This window comes from Budorcas taxicolor, chromosome 1 (assembly GCF_023091745.1).
Source record: "Budorcas taxicolor isolate Tak-1 chromosome 1, Takin1.1, whole genome shotgun sequence".
NCBI classification, from domain to species: Eukaryota; Metazoa; Chordata; class Mammalia; order Artiodactyla; family Bovidae; genus Budorcas; species Budorcas taxicolor.
In genome coordinates, this window is record NC_068910.1 from 103106181 (window position 1) to 103134091 (window position 27911).

The 27911-nt window shown below is 35.0% G+C and overlaps 2 protein-coding genes across 2 annotated transcripts in view; one reads left to right on the forward strand and one right to left on the reverse strand.

Annotated features, from left to right (window-relative positions):
- The window catches only part of ARL13B (ADP ribosylation factor like GTPase 13B), a 77956-nt gene that overhangs the window by 38771 nt on the left and 11274 nt on the right, over nt 1-27911 (forward strand). The window contains exons 4-7 of the mRNA XM_052643417.1: nt 19890-19995; nt 20622-20824; nt 23522-23666; nt 26826-27048. Of these exons, the coding sequence (XP_052499377.1) occupies nt 19890-19995; nt 20622-20824; nt 23522-23666; nt 26826-27048 (677 nt within the window). The remainder of the gene's footprint in view (nt 1-19889; nt 19996-20621; nt 20825-23521; nt 23667-26825; nt 27049-27911) is intronic.
- STX19 (syntaxin 19) lies at nt 2882-3766 on the reverse strand. The gene has a single exon (XM_052643428.1). It carries the CDS (start codon nt 3764-3766, stop codon nt 2882-2884), a length of 885 nt encoding a protein of 294 aa, XP_052499388.1.

Here is a 27911-nt window from a genome sequence, read left to right on the forward strand (position 1 = left end):
TATCTAAGGTTAGCTTCTCCATTTTTGCTCTAGATCCCACCCCTTTCTACTATTGTATGTTATCCCTTCCTTTTCTTATACTGAGTTTCTCTCCCTGGACTGTTTCCGTCAGCAGAGTGTGCTCTGGTGTTTTGTGGTATATTGTGGAATTTTTTGATTCTATGTCTCTGTTTTCTCATTTTTATAGGAGTCTATTCCAAATTCTGGAAAGAATTGCCCGTAGTAAATCTGTACATTTTTATATCACATTCTTTCCTCAGCATACTGCATTTGTGCTTCTTTCCCTACAGTTCCTTGAAACTGCTCTTGTTGGAGTCAACAAATTATCTCTTATGTTGCCAAATCCATTGTTACTTTGTTGTTCTTATTTTACCTAAAATTGACTTATTTCCTCAACTTTGTTTTTTTTTTTTAAGCTTTTTATTTTATTTCCTCAACTTTGTTTTTCCTTTTTTTAAAAAAATTAAAACTCTTTATTTTGTATTGCAGTATAGCTGATTAACAATGTTGTGATAGTTTCAGGTGAACAGCGAAAGGATTCAGCCATACATACACCTGTATCCATTCTTCCCCAGGGTTTGCCTGGTGGCTCAGATGGTAAAGAATCCCCCTGCAATGCAGGAGACCTGGGTTTGATCCTAGGTCAGGAAGATCCCCTGGAGGAGGGCATGGCTACCCACTCCAGTATTTTTGCCTGGAAAATCTCCACGGACAGGGGAGCCTGGTTGGCTATAGTCCATAGGGTCTCAGAGTCGGACACAAATGAGCAACTAACACTACAACTATTCTCTCCCAAACTCACCTCCATCCAGGCTGCCACATAACATTGAGCAGAAGTACATGTACTATAACTTTGTTTTTCTTTAAATACTTTTGCATTACAGCATTCTTTTCTTTGTTTTCCTCCTACTTCTTTGATGGTCTCTTCTTAGTCTCCTTCATAAACTCTTCTCCTTTAAATATAAATTTTAGAATACTTAAGGCTCTTTTCTGGGCTTCCAGTTTTTTACATCTAGATACTTTTGAGACCTTATTTTACTTACTCAGATGACCCAAATCTATAGCTTTGACATCTCCCAAAAGTTCCTCCTGATGTAACTAGTATCTTAGAAGCCTTCACTTAAGACATTTTATGGTCATATCAGACTCTCTTGGCCAAGATAGAATTTCTTGATTTCTTCCTCACCCATAGTTTTGAAACCTTCATCTCCGTCTTTTCTGATTATAAATGGTATTATAATCCAGTCAGATTGGATAATAGCTGTTAAATCTATCACATTTTAGTCTAATTTTTCCCCATCACTGCAACATGGTATATGGTAATTAAGAACTGTTTCCTGGAATCATATTGCTTAGGTTCAAATCCCAGTTCTCTGTACAGTTTCTATGGCCCAAGTTAGCTTACTTAACTGTGCTTCAGTGTTCTTATTAGTAAAATTGTAAAATCATTAGAACAATGCTGGGACATAGCAAGCATGTTGTTTATCAGTCTTGAGTATTATTGCTGATTCCACCATCACCACCAGCCCTCCCATCCTAGCCCAAACCTCCATCATTTCTTAACTGGGACTGTTGCATTAGCCAGTTAATTGTTTTTTATACGTATGTGCTAGTCCTCTATTCACCTGCCCTAAATTCCATTCTAACCCATTCTCCTACAGTAGACAGGATGATTTTTCTCGAACATAAATTCCCAGGCCAGAAACTGCCCGAGGGCTTTGCACTCGTTACACTTGCTGGAAACTTCCGACTTGCAGAGCTTTATGTCTAGCTCCTGCTGACCTTTCTTAACCTCATCTCTTACCTCACTGCTTTCCCCACTGATGACAGCTGTATGCTCATTCTTCTTTCAATGGAGTAAGTTATAGTCTCCTTAGGGTCTTTGTACTGTTTGTTTCGTGTGCCTAGAGTAAATGTTTCCCTTGTCTTCACCACACAGATCTTCACTTACGTTACCTTTTAGAGAGGCCTATACTGACCACCCAGTCAAAAAGAAGCCGCTCTGACAGTCTGTCTTATCATCCTTACTTTAAATCTCTGCCCAGAGCTTTACATTGTCTAATTATTTGTATTTGTTATATCCCTTCTCCACTAGAATGTTAGTTCCAAAACTCTATCCCCACGTTAGTTCAGAGTGTATCCCTAGTCCCTAGTCTACTGCCTGACTTCACAATGAAGTGATGGAGAAACTTCCAGGAATAATACAGTTATCTTTATTTTTAAATTTATTTGCCAGTTTTCTTAATCTGTAATACAGTGTCCTGAATGGATCCAAGGGCAGGAAAACAGTGCCTTCACTTAGCTTTTTAGGCCTTAAGCTAGAATCAGCTCCTAGTTACCAACTAGACTCTTCATTGAGTACATACTAATAGTTGGGTTTTCCTAGGATTTGTTCACCACTGAGTTAACTGACCTATCTGAACATAAAAGGTTTTATACAGCTTCCAGTTTGATTTTGCTTCAATATAGCACTCCTTGAAGTCTTGTTTTATACAATTCTTAACTACCAAAATGCTCTTAAAGGAACCTGAAGGATTAAGTAGTTTTCATTTATTGACATTTATCTTGTTTAGGTATTGAAAGTTACAAAAAATATGTGATAGAGCTTGTTATCTGTCTAGAAACTTAAGATGATTCATCTCATTTTTAATAGTTAACCCATGAGTTTGAAGCTAATATACTATATTTAGTTTAATAATCGAAGACTTGTTTTATGTTACTAGCTTGAGAAATTTCTAGTAGTTAAGAATGAAAGGGGAAAATTCTAACTTAGTAGTGATGAAAGGTTATGAGTGACTCTATGAAATGAAGAAGAGTGATATGAGATAGTAAATTATAGGACATCCTTCATTGCACTGGAAAAATTTCTAAAATAGCTTCTTTATTTTGAGTCACAGCATGGACAACACCAACAACACAATATCTTGCAAGGATTTCTTTTTTTGTATTTTACAGCTAGTCCAAATTTTTCTTTAGTAGTGTTAACATACTCTTTTGTGCCATTCACTATCATTTCGATACTGTTGACACTTTCTCCCTGTTCCTCTACCAAAAGAGATATCTGAATGAAAAGATCCCTTAAATCCTTTATTTGGTTTTCCAGATTAACCAGTTCTTTGTGTCTCTGCTCTATCTCTGAGAGTTGTGCTTTAGTGATACTGATTTCTGTGAGTAAGCTTTCATTAAAAACTTCCCATTTTCCTTGATGAAGCATATCATTTACTTCTTCTTCAGGTAGGTCTTTTCCAGCAACTTCAAGCTGACGGAAAATAAATGTCCTGCACTTCTCTTGTTTTGCTGCTATTGTGTCATTGTATGTAAACATAGTTTGCTGAAAATGCCGGAACATTGCAGCATGCTGAAATTTAAGTATCCTTGTGACCACTGATGATGGACCACTTTCATCCTCTGACTTTTTAACTTCTTTTACTAAATCATCCAAACCTCTGTTAATGTGTTCTGCTTGGATTTTTATCTCTTTTGCAATGCTAGACTCTTTCTTAAGTAGACTAAACCTTCTCATTGAAGCCACCAGACTTTTCTGTTGCTGCCCAAATTTTTGAACATTATCTGTCAAATTGTTAATACTCTGCTGTAGTTTTTGTATCTCATATAGGTGTCTCTCAGCTACAGGCTCTCTTTCATAAATAACAGCTTGCTGCAGAAACACCCCTTGTTCCTCTGCTTCTGTAGTCAACACATCCTTGTCTTTAGAGAGCTCAGTTTCCTTTGTTCGTTGCTTCAGTTCTTGAAGTCGGTCTTTCATCTTCTCTTTTCTCCTAAAAGCAAAAATGATGGAGTTGAACAAAGAAAAAATTGGTGTTTTCCCCCAGTAGGAGTTGGTTTCACATAGCTACATCTATCTCACAGGAAAAACCCTCATGGTTTTCTGAGAAGATGGTTAAAAATAAGAAAAATTGAGAAGAATTTTCTCATAAAGATTACTCAACTAGGAAAAGTAGTGTAAAATGTCTTATAAATTACTTTACATAATTCAGGGCTTCTGTGAGTCCTATTCAGTTGCGTAAAGTAGCTGAGTAAGCAGTGATAGAGAAATAATTGCCCCAAAGTAAGTTTTTCAGTATCATGATACTGCCACAGAAGAGTTTTTTCTTGATTTAGGAAGATTTATCTTAGAATGGATGATTTGACCAGATCTTTTTAGGACTTTAAGGTCACTCTGAATGTGTCCTTACTACTGAAGATACGATTCCCAGTTAATTTGGTCTATGTAATGTTAAAAACATTCTCATTTTGCTGTACTGTGTTTAGTCACTCAGTCATGTCTGACTCTTTGTGACCCCATGGACTGTAGCCCATCAGGCTTCTCTGTCCATGGGGATTCTCCAAGCAGGAATACTGGAGTGGGTTGCCATTCCTCCTCCAGGGGATCTTCCTGACCCAGGGATTGAACCCAGGTCTCCCGTATTGCAGGTGGATTCTTACTCTCTGAGCCACCAGGGAAGCCCATATGTGCAATTCAACTAAAACCAGTATAGGGACGGGAGATTCCAAATGAAAGCCTTAAGCAGTATAGATAATATTTGAATTTATCTTAAAATTTCTCAGTCTTCTGGAATTGACTAACACATTATTTGACATAGCTTTGTTTATATAAATTCATAATAAGTGGTATTTTTTATAGGATATATAAAAATCTTATTTGAGAGACACTGATGATATTGAGATTTACTTTATCCTGTGTTGGTAGTTATTCAGGGAATCAGTTGATAGACATAGTTAAATATAGTGATATGCATATACACATATAATAATATGCATATGTGAATGAAGTGAATAAAAGGAAATCCTTGTTAATAAAATACTTTATTTTCATAGTTAATCTTGACTTTAGAAAGGCATTCAGAATACCTTTCATGATATTTTTGTGGATAAGAAGTCATTAGGGAGTTACAAGTAGCTCATTGAACCACACGTGATATCAATATCAACTAGGAGAAAAGGTCTCTAGTGTTATGCTGTTATACTATCACACTCAGTGTTTGATACATTTATGCAAATATTTTTTATCAGTTATTTGGATGTCACAGAAGGCATTCTTTTCAAAATTGTTGATGGTGCAAAATTTAGAGAGCTCTTTAGTATGTTGAAGTACAGAATTGGTATTTGAAAATTAAAATATCATGGAACACTATACTGAAATTAAAAAAATATATTTAACTGAATAGGTGTAAAATGTTTCACCTAGTTGTTTAGAAAACACCTTTACATCTATAAAACGGAATACCATTGAGTTCATAGCAGGGCCTATGAAAATCACTAGAGATTTAGTTAATTTTGAGCTTTTAATCAAAAGTATCAGAATAATTATTGTGCTTTCATGAGTGATAGTGTTATGTTTAGACTAAGAAAGATATTTGTTTCACTGATTCTGTGCTAGTTAAAGCAGATAGGAGAGGGACTGTGTTAAGTATGAAATGAAAATTCATAAATGGGGTATTTTCAAACTGTCATGGAAAGGATGATATTGGAAGGCTGTAGTATATGGAGAGTTGTTGAAAGAAAAAGAGATATTTATTCTGAAAAAAAGAAGGTGTAGGGAATATCTGCAACTGTTTTCTAAAACGTGTAGGTCTGTGTATATAAGAGGGATTAGACTTTATTAGGCTTTACTTGGCATAATTCCAAAAGGCAGCAGGTGGAAATTACATGGAGCGAGGTTTGATTTAGTATAAAGAAGGCGTTTCACATAAGTAGAGCTGTCTGAACATGGAATGAACTGCTTCATGACATAAAAACCTTGCCATCTCTAGAGATGTTCAAGATATTCTTGAATGATGATTCAATAAAGGATATTGTAGAAATGATACCTTTATTACATAAAAAGTTAAACTAATATCCCTTTGCTTTTAAGAAATTGACATTCTGTCAGATAATTTTTGAAGCTTACTTTACGCAAAGTTTTAAATGCTGTATTGTATATTCAATAATACCTGTCCTTGAGTAATTACTCTCTGAAGGGGGGTGGACAATATACAATTAAACAGATAAATGAGATAACTTTAGATCTTGATAGATCAATTGGGCAAGGCCTCTCTAAAGAGCTATTTGAGCTGTATGACATAAATATCAAGAAGATGAAGAGCCAAGGAAGTGTATCCTGAGAATTAGACACATGGTGCTGGAGCAGTGAATTGGACTGCTGTGTTTTAAGGACAAAATTAATGCCTGTGTAAATAGAAATCAGGCTTCACAGGTGGCACTAGTGGTAAAGAACCTGCCTACCAATGCAGGAGACTTAAGAGACTTGGGTTCGATGCCTGGGTAGATCCCCTGGAGGAGGGCATGGCAACCTACTCCAGTATTCTTGCCTGGAAAGTCCTGTGGAAAAGGAACATTGTAGGTTACAGTCCATGGGGTTGCAAAGAGTCGGACACGACTTAGCTACTTTAGAGCTTTAGAGAGGGGTAGAAATTAATATGAGCAGTAACACTGAAGGAGTAAAATCAGGATGGTAGGCAGCGATCAGATTACAAATGGCCTTGTGGGTCAAAGTAAGGAGTTTAGATTTTATTTTTGATACAGGGGATGACAATTAAAAGAGAAATAGGATATTGACCTAAGGTTTATGTTTTTAATAGATAACTATATTTAGTTCAGTTCAGTCGCTCAGTTGTGTCCGACTCCTTGCAACCCCATGGACTGCAGCATGCCAGGCCTCCCTGTCCATCACCAACTCCCGGAATTTACCCAAACTCATCTCCATTGAGTTGGTGATGGCATTCAGCCATCTCATCCTCTGTCGTCCCCTTCTCCTCTCGCCTTCAATCTTTCCCAGCCTCAGGGTCTTTTCAAATGAGTCAGTTCTTTGCGTCAGGTGGCCAAAGTATTGGAGTTTCAACTTCAACATCAGTCCTTCCAATAAACACCCAGGACTGATCTCATTTAGGATGTACTGGTTGGATCTGCTTGATGTCCAAGGGACTGTCAAAGAGTCTTCTCCAACACCACAGTTCAAAAGCATTAATTCTTCAGCGCTCAGCTTTCTTTATAGTCCAACTCTCACATGCATACGTGACTAGTGGAAAAACCATAGCCTTGACTAGATGGACCTTTGTTGACAAAGTAATGTCTCTGCTTTTTAATATGCTGTCTAGGTTAGTCATAACTTTCCTTCCAAGGAGTAAGCATCTCTTAATTTCATGGCTGCAGTCACCATCTGCAGTGATTTTAGAGCCCCCCAAAATAAAGTCAGCCACTGTTTCCACTGTTTCCCCATCTATTTCCCATGGAGTGATGGGACCGGATGCCATGGTCTTAGTTTTCTGAATGTTGAGTTTTAAGCCAACTTTTTCACTCTCCTCTTTCACTTTCATCAAGAGGCTTTTGAGTTCTTCTTTACTTTCTGCCATATGGGTGGTATCATCTGCATATCTGAGGTTAATGATATGTCTCCCAGCAGTCTTGATTCCAGCTTGTGCTTCATCCAGCCCCACGTTTCTTATGATGTACTCTGCGTAGAAGTTAAATAAGCAGGGCGACAATATACAGCCTTGACGTACTACTTTTCCTATTTGGAAGCAGTCTATTGTTCCCTGTCCCGTTCTGACAGAGGCAGGTCAGGTGGTCTGGTATTCCCATCTCTTTCAGAATTTTCCATAGTTTATTGTGATCCACACAGTCAAAGGCTTTGGCATAGTCAATAAAGCAGAAATAGATGTTTTTCTGGAACTCTCTTGCTTTTTCTATGATCCAGCGGATGTTGGCAATTTGATCTCTGGTTTGTCTGCTTTTTCTAAAACCAGCTTGAACATCTGGAAGTTCACGGTTCATGTATTGCTGAAGCCAGGCTTGGAGAATTTTGAGCATTACTTTACTAGCGTGTGAGATGAGTGCAGTTGTGCGGTAGTTTGAGCATTCTTTGGCATTGCCTTTCTTTGGGGCTGAAAGGAAAACTGACCTTTTCCAGTCCTGTGGCCACTGCTGAGTTTTCCAAATTTGCTGGCATATTGAGTGCAGCACTTTCACAGCATCATCTTTTAGGACTTAAAATTGCTCAACTGGAATTCTATCACTGTATAGAAAATAGTTTTCTGATGACCTCCAGGAGAGATCTGGATGATGAAACTAGATGGAATAAATGGGAACCATTTGGGATATATTTTGGAGGTGGAAACAATAGGACTTATTGGTGATTTTAACATTTCAGCAGCATGTAACCACCATTACTTCTTCAAATGCTTTCAGGTGTTTCTCCTGACTTTCCTCTTGCCTCTTTGGCTCTTTCTTCATCTTTTTCTCCTCTCTGATTTCTCCTTGTCTTCCCTCCTCTGAATACTGGAATGCTTCCACACAGTTCTCTTTTTATCCACCATTGTTTTCAAGCCTCACAGCATTAAATACTGTCTGTTAGCTGATGACTCAAAATTATATCTCAAGTGTTATGAGACTGCTCACATAACACCTGTCTACTCAACAGCTCCGTTTGAATGTCTGTGTCTAAAGTAAGCTCCTGATCTTCCTCTGAACTCCCAAACTGCTGCTCCAATTCAGTAAGTGGCATCTCTTCTGGTCTCTTCTTGCAGTCTTCATCCAGGTCACTTGACCAAAGAATTTGGAGTAATTCTGAATATTCTGTTTTGTGTCCTCCCCCCACCCCCCCTCCCCCCATACCTTATATTTAAACTAATAGCAAATCTTGCCAATCTCTTTTTAGGGTACATGGCGAACTACCTCCCTGACTCAAGTCAGCACCATCCTTTCTCACCTGAATTATTGCAATTGTCTCTTTGTTTCTTCCTTTGTATCCCCTTCTCCTTTGCCCCTTTGGTCTTTTATTAGTATAGAGATCAGAGTTAAAATGTAAGTCAGATCACATCATTCCTATATCTAAAGTCCTCCTTTAACATGATCTCTCAGAGGAAGGTCCTGTAAGGCTTCCCTGAGGTCTCTTTCCCTCAGTCTGTCAAGAGTCTCCCTGCAGTGTTGGAGATCCAGGTTTGATCCCTGGGTTGGGAAGATCCCCTGGAAAAAGAAATGGCAGCCCACTTCAGTATTCTTGCTTGGGAAATCTCATGGACAGAGGCCGGGCTACAGTCTATGGAGTCACAAGAGTTAGACTTGCTTGGTGACCAAACCACCACCACAAGGTCCTGTATGACTTCTCCACCCCTCTTTTTGCCTCTCTGACCCTGCCTCCATAACTCTTCACTTCCTCTGCTTCAGCCACATTGCTCTCCTTGTTATTCCTTACACATACCTGGCCTTAGGGCTTTAGCACTTACCATCTGAAATCCTACTGAAATAACACCGCTCTCCATAAGGCTGTCCTTGGGCACCCTATCAGGAACTGCAACCAGCATCCCCAGCTTTAGTTCTCTTCCTAGCACTTTTCACTACATTTTACTTATTTATCTTACTTTATTGGCTGCTCTATCCCCTGAATATAAGCTCCATGAGGGCAAGGATATTTATTCATTCTGTATTTCTAGCGCCTTGACAAGTCTTATGTTTATTCAAGTTCTCATATTGAGCTCCTTACACCTCGTGTTTTCTTGAGTTCTTAGTATTTGACAGGTACTGTTCTAAGTTTAAGAACTCTGAATTAAGTATTACCATAGTCTCTGTTTTACAGATAATAACATTCGGACCCGATCTTAGGGAACTTAACCGAGATGTCAGCTTATAGAGCTGGGATTCAAATTCAGGCAGTCTAGTGTGAATGACTCCCTCTTTGCTATAATATAATGCCTTCTTCAATGGTGTCAGATGCTCTGTAGAGATCAGTTCAGGTAAGTTTTCAGAAGAGGCAGCTATTTAAATGAAGTGGTTGAGAAAGAAGGCAGATCACAAAGGATAAGACCTTGAAATCTGTTTTTGATAGAAAAAGTCTTTTATAGATATTAACTGTTTACTCAGAGACATTTCTGTGTACCTGAATTGCTGAGCATTTGAAGTATTGGTTGGAAACATTTAACAGCAAGTTTTTGTTTCCTGAAATGCACTTATAATTTTCTGCTATGTATTTTAAATTATCTAAATATGTAATTCAAATAGCTATAGGTCTTTTATTTTACCACTGATTTGCTATATTAGAAGTTAAAAAAGTTTCAGTCTGTATAATATATGCAAATAAGAGACTTCTATGTAGGGAAAGGATTTTATTCTCCCTCTCTCTCCACCTTTCCAATGTCTGTATTCTACCTTATTTGCAAGGAATAATTTCTCTACTTTAGAAATAGAGCTAACACAATCTAGTGGCTTACTAAGATCTGTGGGAAAAAAATGATAAGCTATAACATTAAGCCTGGAAAATCTGTGAAAAGATTAGTTAAGGGAGATGATGAGAAGGTGGCAATATAGATTGCAGACTTTGGGTGTTAGGAAAGTAGATCAATATAAAACAGTTAACTGTCCATCGTGTTAAGCATGTCTTCTAGGAATGTATTTACTGGCCTTTGCCCTTACAAGTAGGAAATAGACAAAATAGAGGAAATTTATTTAATAGTATGTGAGCATACTATTTTTTAAGTCCTTTATTAAAGTAAAAACAAACTGATTTTAATTGAGAAAGATTTCAGTACTAGAGCAGCCAATTAAATGTGCAGAAAGTTTGATGTTATCATTTTTTATATTTTTCACATCTTTTAGACTGTATGGGGGATTCTCTGGTGGTTTGGGGGTAAAGAATCTGCCTGCAATGCAGGAGATCTATGTTTGAAATTTATATATATAATTTCATAGTTATTTATAATTATAATTAATTGTAGTTAACCTAATATTCTTAATATAAAAATTCAGTTTTAAAAGATAAATTGTAAAGATTTTTAGCTTTATAAACTAATTTAGGTTGGAACTTCTTGTGAGTTTTAAATAATTCAGTTTATGAGAACTTTCTTGTGGTCCCATTTTATCAGTCAAGATTTGCATAATTATGTCACAGTAATATCCAGTCACCAAATCTTGGTGTATTACAACCACAAAGATGTATTTCTCATTCATGTTTCATGTCCATGTTGGGTAGGCAGGGGCTCTTATTCCCATCTTGGTCTTTCAGAGACCTAAGCTCCACCTTTCTGAATGTGGTAGATTGGTAGGGCAGTTGGAAGTCCTGGAGAGTTCTCATAGACATTAACATGCTGTAGCCCTGAAATGAAACAGAGCATGTTACTCTGCTTTGCAACTCCTCAACCAACTGAAGGATGATGGTCGTGATGTGTAGTTCTCACCTGTTCTCTGAAAGAGAGGTCATGAACCTGGTTTTTTCCACATCTATTGAATATTGTAATTTCCAAAATGAACCCTTAGAGTTAACTAATCAATATCTAACTAATCCTTAGAGTTAACTAATTGATTTTTCTCATGGGGAAATTGAAAATCAGAGAAGTAAAATGTCTTACCCAGAGCTTGTTAGTAGTACTAGTATAATAATGCAAACTTCCTGGCTGCTAGGCCAGTGCTTTTTTACATTATAAGATGTTTAATATAAATTTCCTAGAATGTATATGTTATATAAAGCTGGCATTGTCTATATGCTCTTTTATATTCAGTATTTTATAAATATTTGATGATTATGCTGGTGAAGATTTTCAAAAAGAACTAAAAACTATTGATAAGTGATTGTAGAAATTTTTATCATGTAATAACTTTGAGGAAGCAGAGTTCTCACACATGATTTATTATATGCCTCTGATAAAGACTAATCTTTCCAGTATAGAAGGAAGTAATTTACTAAAGTTGGTTAGTTTAGTGAATTATCTTGAATAGTTCCATACTGTTCTTTGCTTTAGTGTTTATCACTTACTTATCTGTATGCTTCCTCTGGTATTACCATATTGGTGCTGAAAATTAATTCCTTCCCAAAGTGTTTAGGATGTCATGTTGCTTTTGAAACAGTCATAAGCTCTTTTCTTTCTTCCTTCCGCCTTCCCTTCCTCCCTTGATTGTAGATCTGTTATTTTTCTTTATTTCATAATAAATAGAAAGTAGCCTAAAATTTTTTTAAAATTTAGATTATCCTAAATGAAACATGTTATAAGTGAAGTTGAATTGTATCAGATATTATGTTTTTAATATAAATGCTGTGTTTAAAAGAAAAAAGTTCTTGCAGGAGGTAGTGTAGCATATTAGATCGAAAATAATTATGTTAGCATCTGTATTAGTTAGGATTTTGCATATTAGAATTTTTCAAATTAAGTACTTTAGAAAAAGAAAAATAATTTGTTCTGATCTCATATACCTGTGTCATGGGAAATCTACTAAAATTTTTTGAATTCTAGCTTTGGCACCATGAAAAAATTGGCATTCTTATATTTTCTTCTGCTTTAGTCGTAATATGAGATAAGATAGGAAGTGAGGTGTATTGCATTCCTTTTTATGTACACAGACTTATGTATCCTATTCAAACCTGTTACTATGAACTTTTATAACTATGTTGTACATAGCAGGTATGATGTTTGTTGCACTATTTTTTAAATTGACTTCTGTTCCTCATAATATGGGGAAAAGAAAAGAGTATTTGAGGCTTAGACGAGAAATAAGGGGAGTGGGTATCAAACCAAAACAGATTTTAATTTTTTATTCATGTGCTAAGTAGCCTAAAATTTTTTTTAATTTCACAGTTGTGAAGAACTACAGTGCGTATAATTTTCTCTTTGATTGCATGGCTTGAAACAAATCCCGAAGTAAACTCTAATATACTTACGGCAAGTTAGGTTCTTCTATTTTTTGTGTTAGTTATCGATGAATCGATGAATGAACAGTGCCATGTGCCATCAAAAGCCTCTTTTTGAAGCCTCATAGTTTAACTTATTTTTTTTAAAGAAATAGGGTATTTCAAATATAGTAGCACAATATGCTTTTGCAAAGTGCTTTTAAGGAGGTAAATTTTACTGTCACTGATTTTGGAAATGAAGATATTTGACTCTGACCCTTCTAAAGGCGATCTTATCCTGGGTTTCTGTGTTTTTGGAAGAACAGTTTCCTGAAGGAATACCACAACTTCATATTTGAATAAAAGATACTTTAAAGAACTCTTTAAAATATATCAATATGTATTTCATATTCATTAATCATAGTAAATCTACTAGCAAAAGAAAGTATTTTTAATCTTTTTCTATAAAGCTATATATGTTACTGATATTAAAGGAAAAACAGATTTCCTTTCAGTGCATGCATGTTATAGTAAATGATATTTATATAAAATCAACTAGTTTTACTGCGTTCATCTTGTGTATGTCTTCATTTATTTCTTTTGAACATTTAAAATATATTTATGTTCTGGATCCTTTTACATTGTTAGGTTATTTCTGCTGCTGCTGTTGCTGCTAAGTCGCTTCAGTCGTGTCCGACTCTGTGTGACCCCATAGATGGCAGCCCACCAGGCTCCTCTGTCCCTGGGAGTCTCTCCAGGCCAGAATACTGGAGTGGGTTGCCATTTCCTTCTCCAATGCATGCATGCATGCATGCTGAGTCACTTCAGTCGTGTCCTACTCTGTGCAACCCTATGGATAGCAGCCCTCCAGGCTCCTCTGTCCACAGGATTCTCCAGGCAAGAATACTGGAGTGGGTTGCCATTACTTAGAAATAGTTCCTTTGTTTATTGTGGTCACCAACTGTTTTTCTTGGTGATGGACAAATGTGTTTAGTAAACTTCATCAGCAGTTTATCTTCAGTAGGGAATTATATAGGAATGCCCCTAGGGCCTTGCATTATGGATATGTTCTTAACCTCATTTTTATGATTGCCGCAACTATGAGTTTGACATACTCAAACTATCATAGCCCAGTTAGTATACAGTTGTCCCTGGATATTGTGGGGGATTGGTTCCATGACGCCCACAGATGCCAAACTCCATGGATACTTAGGTGTCTTATATACAATGATGTAATATTTGCATACAACTTATATATATCCTCTTGTATATTTTTACTTAAAAAATATACTTCAAGTCATTTATAGATTACTTATAATACCTAATACAATGTAACATATATAAATGTTTGTAAATAAAATGTTAATGCTATGTAAATAGTTGCTGGCACATGGAAATTTCAAATTTTGCTTCTGGGAACTTTCTGGATTTTTTCCTAAATATTGTCCATCTGATGTTGGTTGAATCCATGGACATAGGACCTGCAGATACTGAGTGTGTGGGCCTGACCTTTCTCTAGGGATCTCTATAGCTCAGGTAGTATAAGTATGGGCCTGATTTTTCTGTAGTGATTTTGTAGCCTGAGTGAATACATCACTCCTTGCTGTAGTCCTGGACAAACCAACAGAGATTTTCCTTTTTCTGTATGCAGACTGTGTTCTGTTTTTTTTTCTGGTTCAATACTTTATACAGGAAACTTGACTTTAGTTCCCAATTACGCACACTCTAAACCCCAGCCTCTAAGATAAAAGTGTTTGCCCCTAGTTGCCAGTGGTTGGTTGTTGTTGTTGTTGTTTAGTCACTAAGTCATGGCTGACTCTTGTGATCTCATGGACTGTAGCCCACCAGGCTCCCCTGTCCACAGGATTTCCCAGGCAAGAATGCTGGAGTGGGTTGCCATTCCCTTCTCCAGGGGATCTTACTGACCCAGGGATCGAACTAGAGTCTCCTGCACTGACAGGTGGATTCTTTACCACTAACACACCAGGAAAGCCCAGTAACCAGTGGAGTTAGCTTTAATTCCTGCTCTCCACTTTGGCTCTGAGTGGTTTTGCTCTTCATTTCTGGCACCTGGAAATTTCCCTTTCTTACTTCAGATATAATAATGTAGTTTAGAAATTTGTCTTTCTTTTCTTTTTCCCCATAAGATTATATCAAGCACTTCTTTAGGTTTCTAGCAAGAGGAGGAATTTCTTTATATGTGCATCTTCACTGAAAGTCATAGGTGATTACTTTAAAGAGTTTACATAATTCAGATATTCCTTAAATCCTTATATTCATCTCTGTAGAAACTAACTTAATGTAGGTATTTGGGTATACTTTCATTCTATAGATAAATTGCGTTTTCCAGTGGTTGCGTACTCATAACTTTATGTATATTTCCAATTTATCTTATGATCGTCTTCTATCTTTATAAATTATATAAGCAAAGTGAGATATCTAAGTATTAGAATTTAAAGTTGGAAGAGACAGATTTCATGAAGGCATAAAATATTAAGCACATAGTTGTGAAATCATTTAATTGTTTAGGTAAGTGAAATTGATGATACTACCATTTATGCAATCTTTTCTGTACCTTAAATTTATTTTTTTAATATCAGGAGAGTTCTATTCAAATATGTCATCTTTCAGCATGTTTAATGTACTGCTTTGCTATACAGTTTTGAATTTTACTGTTAACAACTGATTGTATCTTTGAGCTTAAATGTAATATTTGCAAAAAGAAAGTTAGAACACTGATTTATAAATACAGTAAGTAAATTGACAATTTGTTCTCTGAAATACAAAAGCAAACATATGACTAAAAAGTTTCTCCACCCTATTGCAGATAGGGAACATTTCTAGGAACAGAAATATGAGTAAAATTTTTCTAATGCTTTAGGAAATATGCCCTGGATGGATACTTTATATAATTTATAGAGTTTTTAAAAGTAAGACATTTCTTTTTATAGTTACTATTATCTGCCTGCAATGCGGAAGACTCAGGTTTGATTCCTGGATTGGGAATATCCCTTGGAGAGGGAAATGGCAATCCACTCCGTATTCTTGCCTAAAGAATTCCATGGACGGAGCAGCCTGGTTAGCTACAGTCCACAGGGTCTCAGAGAGTCGGACACAACTGAGTGACTACACTTTAACTTTTCACTTTGAATAAACATTTCAAGAAATGTAACAAATGTTTATTTAACAAAAAATGGAATGTTTTTTTGCCTCTGTGTATGAAGACAGTGTGCAGCATTTCCCTAGTTCAAGGTGAAAGCAGCTATTATTGGAATGTTCACCTGTTTGGCTGCTTACAGGAAGAAAACAAAGTAAAAAAAATATTGCGAATTATGTTAATTACATCAGTTAAAATTATTGTACAGTTTTTGGTAATGCAACCTTTGAGTGCTTTTTAAATTCTACTTTTTGTTTAGTGTAAATAACTATAAAATTAACTCTTTAGCAGTAAGACTATTTTGTTTAAATATTAACACTCATGTAATTTTGAACTCTCATATCTGACTAAAGTAAGCTGTACATATATAACATTTTTATATTAAATTTAAAACTGCATTGTCACAGAGGTAATGTGTTCTGGGTATTACATAGTCAGCTTTCACGTTTACCCTTAAAGCATTTACTAATGGAAATATTATTTTGATTTGAAATATTATATATTAAAATCTCATAACAATTGTAAAATAACTTTGAAGAAATATAAAAAAATAAAACATGTTTTGATTAAGCTTCTAAACTTACATTTGGAACTACCTGTGTAGTTTGCATTTAAGTGATGGTGACTTAATTTTTAAAATTATCAAATCAAATATAATATTGATATTAAATTTTATAATTTAAGTACTAACTGAAACATCTAAAATTGAGTACTTAAAAAGAAATTATGTCGATATTTTACATTAGTCCTTTTACAACGTGATTTTTTTTAATTTCTTCAAATTAATTTTAAAGATTCTAGGAAACAACAATGAAGAAATTAAGGCCTTATAGAAAATTTTCCTTAATTTTTAAACATTATACACATGTGGCAAGTTGGGTATAAACTTTTCGGAATTAAGCAGAAAAATATTCTCTAAAGCAAGCACAGTATAATTTATATAGTCTGCTTATAGAGGAAAGAATTTGAAGTTTGTTTTTATAGGTTCTGACCTTCTAGTGTTTCCAAAATGGAAAGATATTTTTTAAAGGACTTAAAAGGAAATGTTGATTTTGTTTGTAGTGGTCTATTTCTAGGGACTCTAAACTCCTATCTCATTCAGCCTATTGATAGTATATGTGAACGGATCAGCTGCCTGTAGCTTGGTCCAAATCTGAACAAAACAGGTAGCTTCAATTATCTGTTGAGTTCTTTTTAAATGTCACAGATTTCAAGCTCTGGATGTCTCACATTAAAAGTACAGAAAAGAGTGGTTTGTTTACCTTTGTCTTGTTCCTTTGGCTTGTTTTTGTTGCTTTTCCACCTGCGTAGTTGGAGTCTTGCCTGTGAGAGAAAATCTTGAGTATCACCTGGAACATTTTATTCATATTTTATTTAGATCTCTGTCTTATAGTTCACAGGCTGATCTCTGTATGGTTTTCATTTAGTTAACGTAATTGAAAGCCACATAATGAAGTCAAATAATTTAGATATAAAGTTGTTTTGCAGTTCGTATCAAGTGAGAACAAATTGCTTACCTCACACCTGGAGAATCCGGTTCTGCCTGTTAGCTGCCTATTCTTTAGATTAAAGGAAGATTGTTTTCACTGGAGCTAGTTGGTAACAGGAAGTCCTTGTTAAACTGTCTGCTATAGAAAACTTGGCATAGTCTCTGAAATTCCTGTCCTATAGTATATATCAAATACGTTACTCACAGAAAAGGGCGTTTGTAATTAAACAAAGATTATTTTGTTTTTTAAAGGTGTGAAACCTTGCTAAATTGTTGGAATTTGGAATAAATAGGAATGAAAAGAACCTTGGGTGAAGGCTTTTTGTTCAGTTTACTTTAAAATAATTGAATTCCATCTTATTTTAGGGAATTTGCTTCACTGGTGGCTTAGCTGGTAAAGAATCCGCCCGCGATGCAGAAGACCTGGGTTCAGTCCCTGGGTTGGAAAGAATCCCTGGAGAAGGGAACAGCAACCCACTCCAGTATTCTGGCCTGGAGAATTCCATGGTCTGTGTAATCCATGGGGTCGCAAAGTCAGACATGACTGAGCAACTTTCACTTAGGGAATTAAATAGTTGAATTTCATCTTATTTTCTTAACTCAGAAAATTACCAAGTTTCAGAACTATAACAGCCAGAAAAGAGATAGTATCTTTAAACTGGCAACTTTACTTTTCTTTTTGGTATGCCTGCTATTTTTAAGTTTCTTTCATAATTTTCCATATGAAAAGACTGAAATTGCGCAGTGCTGTTATGCTGTTTATTATATCAAAAATTCAAAATTAAGTTTTACCAGAGTGAAATATTTGTAGGAAAAATCAGACATGAAATTTCTCTTTCATGACTAACTTTTCTTACACTTTTTCTTTGCCTAAGGTGTTATGATTTGAGGACGAGAGGCAGGACATTGCTATAATATCTTATCAAAATATCATTTGTATTTATTCTTTGGTTTAGTAGTCCCATTTTCTGAAGTCTGTTCCCACAATAAGGAATAATACCTTCACACACTTATTCCTCACAGCCCTTTTTGTAAAAGCAAAACATTGAGAACTACCCATAAACACTGCATGTAGTTCTTTAGTGGCTGAGTAAATGATGAAACATGCATATAATGAACATTTTATTAGTAAAGAATATAGTAATGAAGATGATTTCTTTATACTGCTTCAGAGTAATTTTAGGATTTACTGTTTGAAAAAAAAATGCATAGTGATTCACAGGAGTATATATAGTATGCTAACTTTTGAGGAAGAAAGGGAAGGTATAGAAACACATATAAATAACTGTTAACCAATCACTACCAGTGAATAGCCAAGGTGCCCTAATTGTGATCTTTAAAATACCATTTTTTCCATGTACATGTTTATATTATTAATAAAAAACTAATGAAAATTCATTCATCCTTCCACTGTACCCTCCCTGACTTGTTTTTATAGTTAGATATTATAAGTAAAATTGACGATACTGCCATTTTTATTCAGTCTTTTCAGAGGTATTGATAGTGATGTTGTAGGAGTAGGCAGTGTTGTCATTGGGGGTGATACTGATTCAAAAACACTTAAAAGAATAAATTGGGTCTGAATTTGGACATTACACTTAAAGATATCGAAGAATATTAATTTTTTTTCAGAGCTTAAGTGTGACAGTGGTATTAGAATAGAAAATTCTAATAGAATTAGAAAATTTTAAATTTTGAGGTGAAGTGATATGACTGATGGGAACATGGAAGATAATATAGATGAGCAAAAATGGTATAAATTTTTAAAGATGGGGATAGGGTTCATTAGATTGATTATTCTACATATTTATGATATATATATTTTCCTGAAATACTACCAAACCCTTTCCAAGACAGTGTTTTATTACCTTTTGACCTCTGCCATCTGATTGGAAAATAGTTGTTGTTGTTCAGTTGCTCAGTTGTACCCAACTGTTTGTGACCCCATGGACTGCAGCATGCCAGGCTTCCAGGAAAACAGTATTTTGTGGTAATTCCTAACTCTTTTTAGAACTTGTTTTGTTTTTTTTTGCTTGTTCCTAATTGAGTATAAGGTTTTCTATGTCCAGTGCTGTGCTAAATAAATTAGATAAAAGTGACCTCATTTCTCCAGTAAATTGCACTTTTATGTGAACACATCCACACCCTGGAAATACAGGTTAGCTCAAATAATACAAGCTTTGAATGAATATTTAGGTATGTGAAACATGATGCAGTTTGTATTTTAAAGAAGAAAAAAGACTTGGGATAAGGGCCTTTGCATCACGATGCAGCGTATTTTAAGAAGATAAGGCTCTAAGGTGAAAGGTGTAACTGATGGCTGAGTGCTGTGGAGACTAGTCCACTTCTTTTTCTGTTTGTACTTTGTTGTTGGCCTGTTGGCCTATAGCTTGTTTTCTTGACATTTCTGTTTACTTGATTTCCCTTTTGTAGGCCAAATCTTAAAAAAATGTTTACAAACTTAATAAAGGAAAAATGATGGAATAAAAGATAGTACATTGCTCTGTAAAACCAGCATGTTCTGTAATCAGCAGGGTTAAAACTTTGGAGTAGGAACTTGGTGAGAATGTTTTTAAGCAGCTGTCTGATTGTATATTTGCTGTAAATCCACTTCACTTATGTCTTTCTAGGTTGGCAAATAAACAGGATAAGGAAGGGGCTCTAGGAGAAGCTGATGTGATTGAGTGTCTTTCTCTGGAAAAGCTGGTCAATGAGCACAAGTGCTTGTGTCAGATAGTAAGTTTTGAGGCTTCTTTTGCCCTATAAATTATATTCAGTATAACTTAGTTTTTGTAACAGTGATAAGCAATTAGAGGGTAGGCAGCTAACAAAATAATTTATTAGTGTTTCTTTTTTAAATATTTGACCCAGGAAATACATGATCTCACTGTTCATTTGAAATTACTTAATACAGTGATATTTGTTTTCTTTTTAATTGTTACTGACTTCTTCAAAATATCTTCCATCATTTCAAAGTCTTCAGATTTGATTTTGTTTAAACATTGCTGACAAATATGTAAGCTATACAAACATGTTATTCTATAAATATTGTAAAATGGTGGAAGTATAAATAGACAATTTATACTTAGGAAAATTTATAATGAACTGCCAACTGCTTGAGTCATAATCACTCTCGAAGCTTACAGGTATAATCCATAAAATATTTCAGCTCATATGTACATACTAATGTAGTACAAATGCAAAGATGTATTTTATAAGTGAAAGAAGCAGGTGCTTTATGTCATTATTTAACGAGTTAATTGATTTTGGTTCTCCAGTACTTATACTAATGGTTTATGAATAAATATTTATAGAGAACTTCTAGTTTTAATCTTTAAGTCAAATAAACTTCTATTTTTAAGGAACCTTGTTCAGCAGTCTTGGGATATGGAAAGAAAATTGACAAGTCCATTAAAAAGGGCCTTTATTGGCTGCTACATATCATTGCAAGAGACTTTGATGCCTTAAATGAACGCATCCAAAAAGACACAACAGAACAACGTGCTCTTGAGGAGCAAGAGAAGCGAGAAAGGGCTGAACGCGTACGGAAATTACGAGAAGAAAGGTAAGTAGATTAATTATATAGCGCAGTGCGTATGAAAAGCCAGAAACACCTCACTTTTATGAATAGTTTTTTAGTTTGCCTATTCAGGTTTTTCTTGGTAAATTTTTTTTTATTTCTGTAGACTTAGCAGGTTTGGTTGATACAGTTCTAATTTTCCTAATGGTGGTATAGTAGTTATATTTATTGCTGAGGTATTTATCTCTCACCGTTTTACAATTTTTATTTCTTAATTTCTTATGACAACCTTTAGTGCAGTGGTTCTCAATCCACAGGGTGGTTTTGCTCCTCAGAAGACATTTGGCAATGTCTAGGAACATTTTTGCTTGTCATGGCTGGGAGGTGGCGTGCAATTGGCATCTAGAGGGTGGAGGCCAGGGATGCTGCTAAACATTCTGTGATGCACAGGACAATCTCCCATAGGAAAGGATGTGTTATAGACTGAGATACTCCTCATATCTTACCTTCTAGTAAAAATAGAAGGTAAGCTGTTAGTGGATGAACCAGCGGAAGCAAAATCTGATCTTCAACACTAGTTTTTGTCTGAAAGGAGAATGAATTGCACTATCTCAGGTTTTAAAAACATGTTTTTAAAACTATTTTTTAAATGTGTTGCCTAAATGGAAATTTTAAAAATGTTTAGCAAACTCTAAATTAAAAAAAGTTTACATAAATTCTACCACAGAATCAGTTATAATAATATTTATGCTGGAGTAAAATAATACCCAGATTTGACTACATGCATATATGCTAAGTTGCTTCAGTTGTGTCCAACTATGTGTGATCCCATGGCCCATAGTCTGTCAGGCTCCTCTGTCTATGGGATTCTCCAGGTAAGAATACTGGAGTGGGTTGCCATGCCCTTTTCCAGGGGATCTTCCTGACAGAGAGATCGAATTGGCTTCTCAGATTTGATTAGATGTTGAATTTAGTTCGTAATCCCAAGATTTTCTTTCTTCATTTGATTGTTACATGTCAGGGGAGGGAAGAAACAAAAAGATTTCCAAGTGAGCCCTTGTGGCATCCAAAGTTGTCTTCCATCTACCTAAGTAATATTGGCCTCTGTGTGCTTTAACAGTTGCAGCCTGGTAGGCAAGAACCCACTAACTGTCCTTGGTGATGCCTTTGTGAGGTGCTCCTTCACACTGTCAAGGAAATCCTCTGATTACTGGTATCTTTCATTTAATTCAGAGTCAGGACTTATCTCTTGGAGAGATAACTTTTCTATCCTTAAGTGCTCAATAACATGAGCAGATCAGTGACATAGGTCTCTCTTGAACCAACAAGAGGTTTTAGTTCCTGTGAGAATCTTTGATTTTCTATTCTAGTGTATATTTTCATTATATAAAGCTAAGTACACCCAACCATTTATGTAAATATACCTTCTATGTATTTATGAAAACAAAATATATGGCCATAGTTTTCTAAAAGTTTCGTTGCTTTTCCTCCACTTAGAAAACAAGCAAAAAGAAAAAAAAGATTGAATAAAAGACATTTAGATTTTTTTTTTTTCGGTTTTACCTTTACCTTTTTCCATAATGATATTCCAGATCATGTTATGGCTGGCTTTTCTGGTACCCCTCTCCCCTTTCCTCCTTTCTCTTAGCCATGCCACTTGTGGTCTGAATCCTCTCCTGTTTAACAGAATCCATAATTAAATTTAGATGAGAGTGTTAAAAAAGAACTTTTGATTGTTAAATACAATTTAATAGGTTTTTAGATTTTTATAGGTTTAGCTAATTTTGAAAAAAAAGTAAAGCAGCTGTTATTGGTATCTGAAAATAGTATGTTAAAACCAGATACCTGAAATTACTTACTAATAAATGAATAACATTAATAATGAATAAGTGTGCTGTAAGTATGTTTATATACAGAGAGCTTTCACATGCATTAATTTACCTGGAATAGCTCTATGAAATAGGTATTTTGTCCACATTTATGGACTCAAGTATGCAGATAAATGACCAAGGTCACAGAATTAGTAAATTGCAGATCACTAAATCTTGGCTTTCTAGGTTTAGGATGAGAGAATATATCTTCCCATCATAGAACTTAATTAATAAATGCCATAGTAATGAACATTGACATTGTTCTACTATACTTATAGTCTAGTTGCAGACCTAAAATAGTCATGTTTCTGTCTATAGCTGCTTCTTTTAATCATTTATTACCTTTATCTCTGGGGCAACATTAATTTTAAGTCACAGGTAATAAAATTCTCCATAGTAAATAATATAGAAATATTTAATTTGATTTGAGTGACAAAGGGCAACTTATTTTTATAGCCTTTTCTACTTATGCAAAGCAATAATTGTTATCTGGTTCATTTATGATATATAACTGTACACAGCTCTTAAGAGGTTTAACAGTAGAACATATCTAGTTACCATTAGAGAAGAGGATAGCATTGGTTTGGGAGGGTAATTAATAAATTGAGAAATATAAATCTTTATTATATAGAAAAATAATCTGTACTGCAGACATTAAGAAGTCAGTCATAGAGAATGTCATTTTTGTCAGCATTTCTTTCTTTTAAAATTCAAACGATCAGTCTTTACATGGAGATAGAGGCCTGTTACCTGCATAAGGATATCTGAAAACCAGTAATTCAAAGCCATATCCGTATGTTTAAATACTGAATTTAATAGCCATAAACCTATTGCAAGTGTTCTTAAACATGGTTTATCATTTTCTAATAAGGAATTCCAAATTCTTTCCTTCAAAATATAGAGAACAAAGAGAGCAAGAACGGGCTGAACTCCATGGAACCAGTGGTATGGCTGAGTTGGACCCAGAACCAGTTATTGTTAATCCTTTCCAGCCAATAGCATCTGTAATCATTGAGGTATGGATAGTGGTGAATTAATTTTTATATGTTATAAAGTTGGAAGTTCAGAAAGGAGGTGAGGAGTAGGGAAAGGAGGCAGGGAGATAGAAGTATTTTACCAGGGTTAATTATTTGTAAAAGAAGTTAAAAGGGGGAGACAGGCTAAAGGTTTGCTGCTTTTTCTTCCTCTTCAGTCTTCCCTTCTGATCTAGTATAAAAAGGAAGGATGGCTGCAGAATTCACTGAGAATGAAAATGAAGATAGGATGTACAACTATCTTATTGTTCTGATAAATATATTTTGTCACATATCCTATGATAGTAGTGTTTACTCTTATTTACATTGTCTTTATCCCTGTATATTGCTATTACTGTCTTTTTATAGTAATATTTAGATGTTTATGAAACATTAGCGTATGTAAATGACTTTCTAGCTATTTTCCCAGGATACTTAATGTTTGAAACTATGATATGTTCTTTTATATCTGAATATCACTTATTTTAATTTTAAATGTCAGAAGTTTAAAATTAATTTGTAGATCTTAATCATAAATTAAGGGTGAGAGAGAGTATGTGTGTGTGTATGTGTGTGTGTTTCTATATCTGTCTGTCTGTGTATCTGTGTCTTTGTTTTCATTTTCTACTGATGTTCAGAGTTTGCATTGGTCCTGCTTTAATCACTCCCAGCAGCTATGCTTCCTCAGTGGCAGAGCTTCCTGAGCCACCTCTCCATTCACTCAGAGCTTAATGTGGCAGGTGGCTCGCATGCCCCACCTGTATGTTCTCCATCCCTCTTCCCCTATCACTGCCTCCTTCCACACAGGTATTCATCTGGAAAGGTGGATGCTATTTCTTCCTTGGGGCTGCTGCTGAGGAGGGAGGCAGCTCCGCAGGTAAGAAGATGATTGTATAGTTTTTGGTTGCTTTATTTTTGCAAAATAGTTGCCAATATGAGACATTTAGTTTTAAGTTACTTAAGAAATGAAATAAATGGAAATAAATTATCCTTTTTATCAAGCAAGTTTTCTTCCCCCCAAAACTTCTCCTTTAAAATGTTACCTGACATTTTTTTCCTTTGATTTTTATCACAGATAATGAAAATGGTGAGATGTTGGTTCCAGAATACACAATGAAACAATAGTAACAGAGTTATATATAAACATTTAGTATAAGAGAAAGGTAGCATTTCAAATCTGGGAGCAAAAAAGATATTGAGACAACTGAAGAGTCATTTGGAAAAAAAGCAAACTTATTGAACACTGTATACTAAATTAAATTTTAAAAGATTTAAACATAGAAAAAAGAAGCCTGAAAAACACTTGGGTATAATACAGTTAGACATTTGTAAACTTGGAGGAGGAGAAGCTTTCAAAGCAGGACAATGAGGCCACAAATCACAGAGTGAAAAATCATAAAATGGGAAAAATAAAGTAGATCTTATTATATTCAGTTTTTAAAGAGATGTTCTACAAAGTTAAGGACAAAAAACCAAACCAAACTAATGGTAATGAAAAATATTTGAGAAACATGGGACCAAAAAAAAAGAAAAAAAGAATCCTTAAAAAATTACTGGGTAAATAATTAGTATATGATAGAAAAAAGGTCATTGGGTTATAATGGGTAGTTCCTTATAGAAAAAATTTAAATGGCAATGAGGATATTTTATAACTTATCTTCAGTAGTAATAAAAATAATAAATCAACACTGAGGTAAAAAAGTATTTATTAGTTTGGTGGAGATATAAAAGATTGATAATGATTAAAACCTGGAGGGGAAAATGGCAACCCACTCCAGTATTCCTGCCTGAAAAATCCCATGGATAGAGGAGCCTGGCAGGCTGTAGTCCGAAGAGTCGGACACAGCTGAATAACTGAGCACGATGATTAAAAAAGCACTGAAAAAGATGTGGGGTGGGCGGCTTCCCTGGCAGTCCAATGGTTAAGACTGCACACTTCCAGTATAGGGGATGCAGGTTCGATCCTTGTTGAGGAAGTAAGATCCTATATGCTGCACTGTGCAATCAAAACAAGGGAAGATGTGGGAAAATGTCACTCTTTCAATCCTTTTCCAGTGGTGTAATTTGACATTAGTCACACTTTAAAATGTGCTTTACCCATCGATCCAGCAGCATGACTGTTAGGAATTTATTCTGGAGAACTAATTCAATAATTGTATTTCTTGTAATAATGAGAACTTGAAAATCACGTCTTTGTCCATTGAGAGGGAGTTGGTAAAATAAGTTATGATAGAATTATTCAAAACAGTAGTGTAATTGATGAAAGTAGTAGTAGCTTACATATACATTATAATATAGGGAATCCCTGGCGGCTCAGTGGTGAAGAATCTGCCTGCCATGCAGTAGATCACCTGCAATGCAGTACATGTTGGTTCCATCCCTGGGTCAGGAAGATTCCCTGGAGAAGGAAATGGCAACCCACCATAGTATTCTTGCCTGAGAAATCCCATGGACAGTGGGGCCTGGTGGGCTACAGTCCATGGGGTCGCAAGAATCAGATGTGACTAAACCGTAGCATACGACTAAACCGTAGCATAATATAATACTTTCATAGCTAACACTACTATGTATATGCCATGCAATATTGTAAGCGCTTCATAAATTGATTGGCAGAGAAAGAAGTATGTATTCTTAAATCTTTGACTCTTATCTGTTTAAAAATATACATGTGCTTGTGCTTAGTTGCTCAGTCATCTCCGACTCTGTGACCCCATGAACTACAGCCCTCCAGGCTGCTCGATCCATGGGATTTTCCTGGCAAGAACACTGGAGTGGGTTGCCATTTCCTTCTCCAAAAATATACATAAATATGTATATATAGAGAGACAGTCACATTTGTGTATGTTTGTGGATGTGTATGTTTGTGGATGTGTATGTCGTATGTGTGGGATAGGCAAAGAAAAGCACCTCTCAGTGATTTGTACATCAAATAGTGATCATCTCTAGACTGTGGAATTACTAGTAATATAAGTGTTCTTTATACTATCTCTGTTTTCTGAGTGTTTGGCAATTAGCATGTTTTAATGATACATTCAAATAATTTTTAACGGAAATATCACAGTGCCCTGAAGTTACATAATGCTCATGAATTATTTGATTTCTCCCTTAAGCTATCTTAGATATGACCATTATATTAAGAATGATACATTTCATTTTTGTCAGAATGAAAAAAAACTTGAAAGAGAGAAAAAGAGGCAAAATACCGAAGACGGTGATGGCTGCCCCCTGAAACATAAAATGGAGCATGAGCAAATAGAGACACAGAGCCAGATCAGTGACAGCAGCCAAAAAAACAGTGAGTTCGGAGTAGTAGAAAATTATAAGGAAGCATTAACACAGCAGTTGGAAAATGAAGATGAGACAGACTGGAGATCATCAGAATCAGGTCATAAATCTAGTTATTAAAAATATATAAAGTATTTATTTTTATGGTCATTGTGTTTATTTTTAAGTTTTATGTATTATATGTGACAAATAACATTATATAAAACTTAAAAATATTCTTTCGTCATGGTTATTTTCACAAAGAAATGTATCATAAGATTTTTCATCTCCAAATGCAATGTTTATTATGTTTTTTTCATGAATTTTAGTTCATTAGTTTGCTAATTTATGTTTTTATTCATGATGTCTTAAAACCTAGCCCTTTGTAACTGAAAAGAATTTCAGCTGAAAATTCCACTTTCAATAATTAGGAATATTGCATAGCCCCAGAAATCCTTAGAATATATTTACAATGTTTAAAATTTTTGGAGGGTTTGTTTTGTTTTTCTTAATCTTCATAAAGTTATAGTCAGCAACATTTTCTTTATTTACTTGTGATTTTTAGGGGATGCAGACATAATTGAACATTTTGAAAGCTTTATGGCAGAAACCAACACAATATTGTAAAGCAATTATCCATCAATTAAAGTAAATTAAAACAATATAATTTAAAAGCTATTTTATTACCAAATACCCATTTTCCTCTTATTTTAATATTATATGAAATCTTTAATTTATAGTTACTTTTCTTTTTTTAAACTAGTTATGTGATTTAACAGGAAATTTTTGTCTTTTGGTGTCTTTGTATGTCTTTGGACTCATACAACCTGAGGTAGCGTCCAGACTTTCTCATCTACTAGATGTATGTTATGTTATGTGGTGTTCTTCAGTCCTTGTTTTTCTCCTCTCAAAAATGGAGTTTTCATCTTTTTTTTTTTTTTTTTTTGCATCAGGCTTTTAGGTTTCCTTATAATAAAAGTAACT

Coding starts and splice junctions, on each gene's coding strand:
- STX19 (XM_052643428.1), bottom strand. CDS start 3,766: ATGAAAGACCGACTTCAAGAACTGAAGCAACGAACAAAGGAAACTGAG.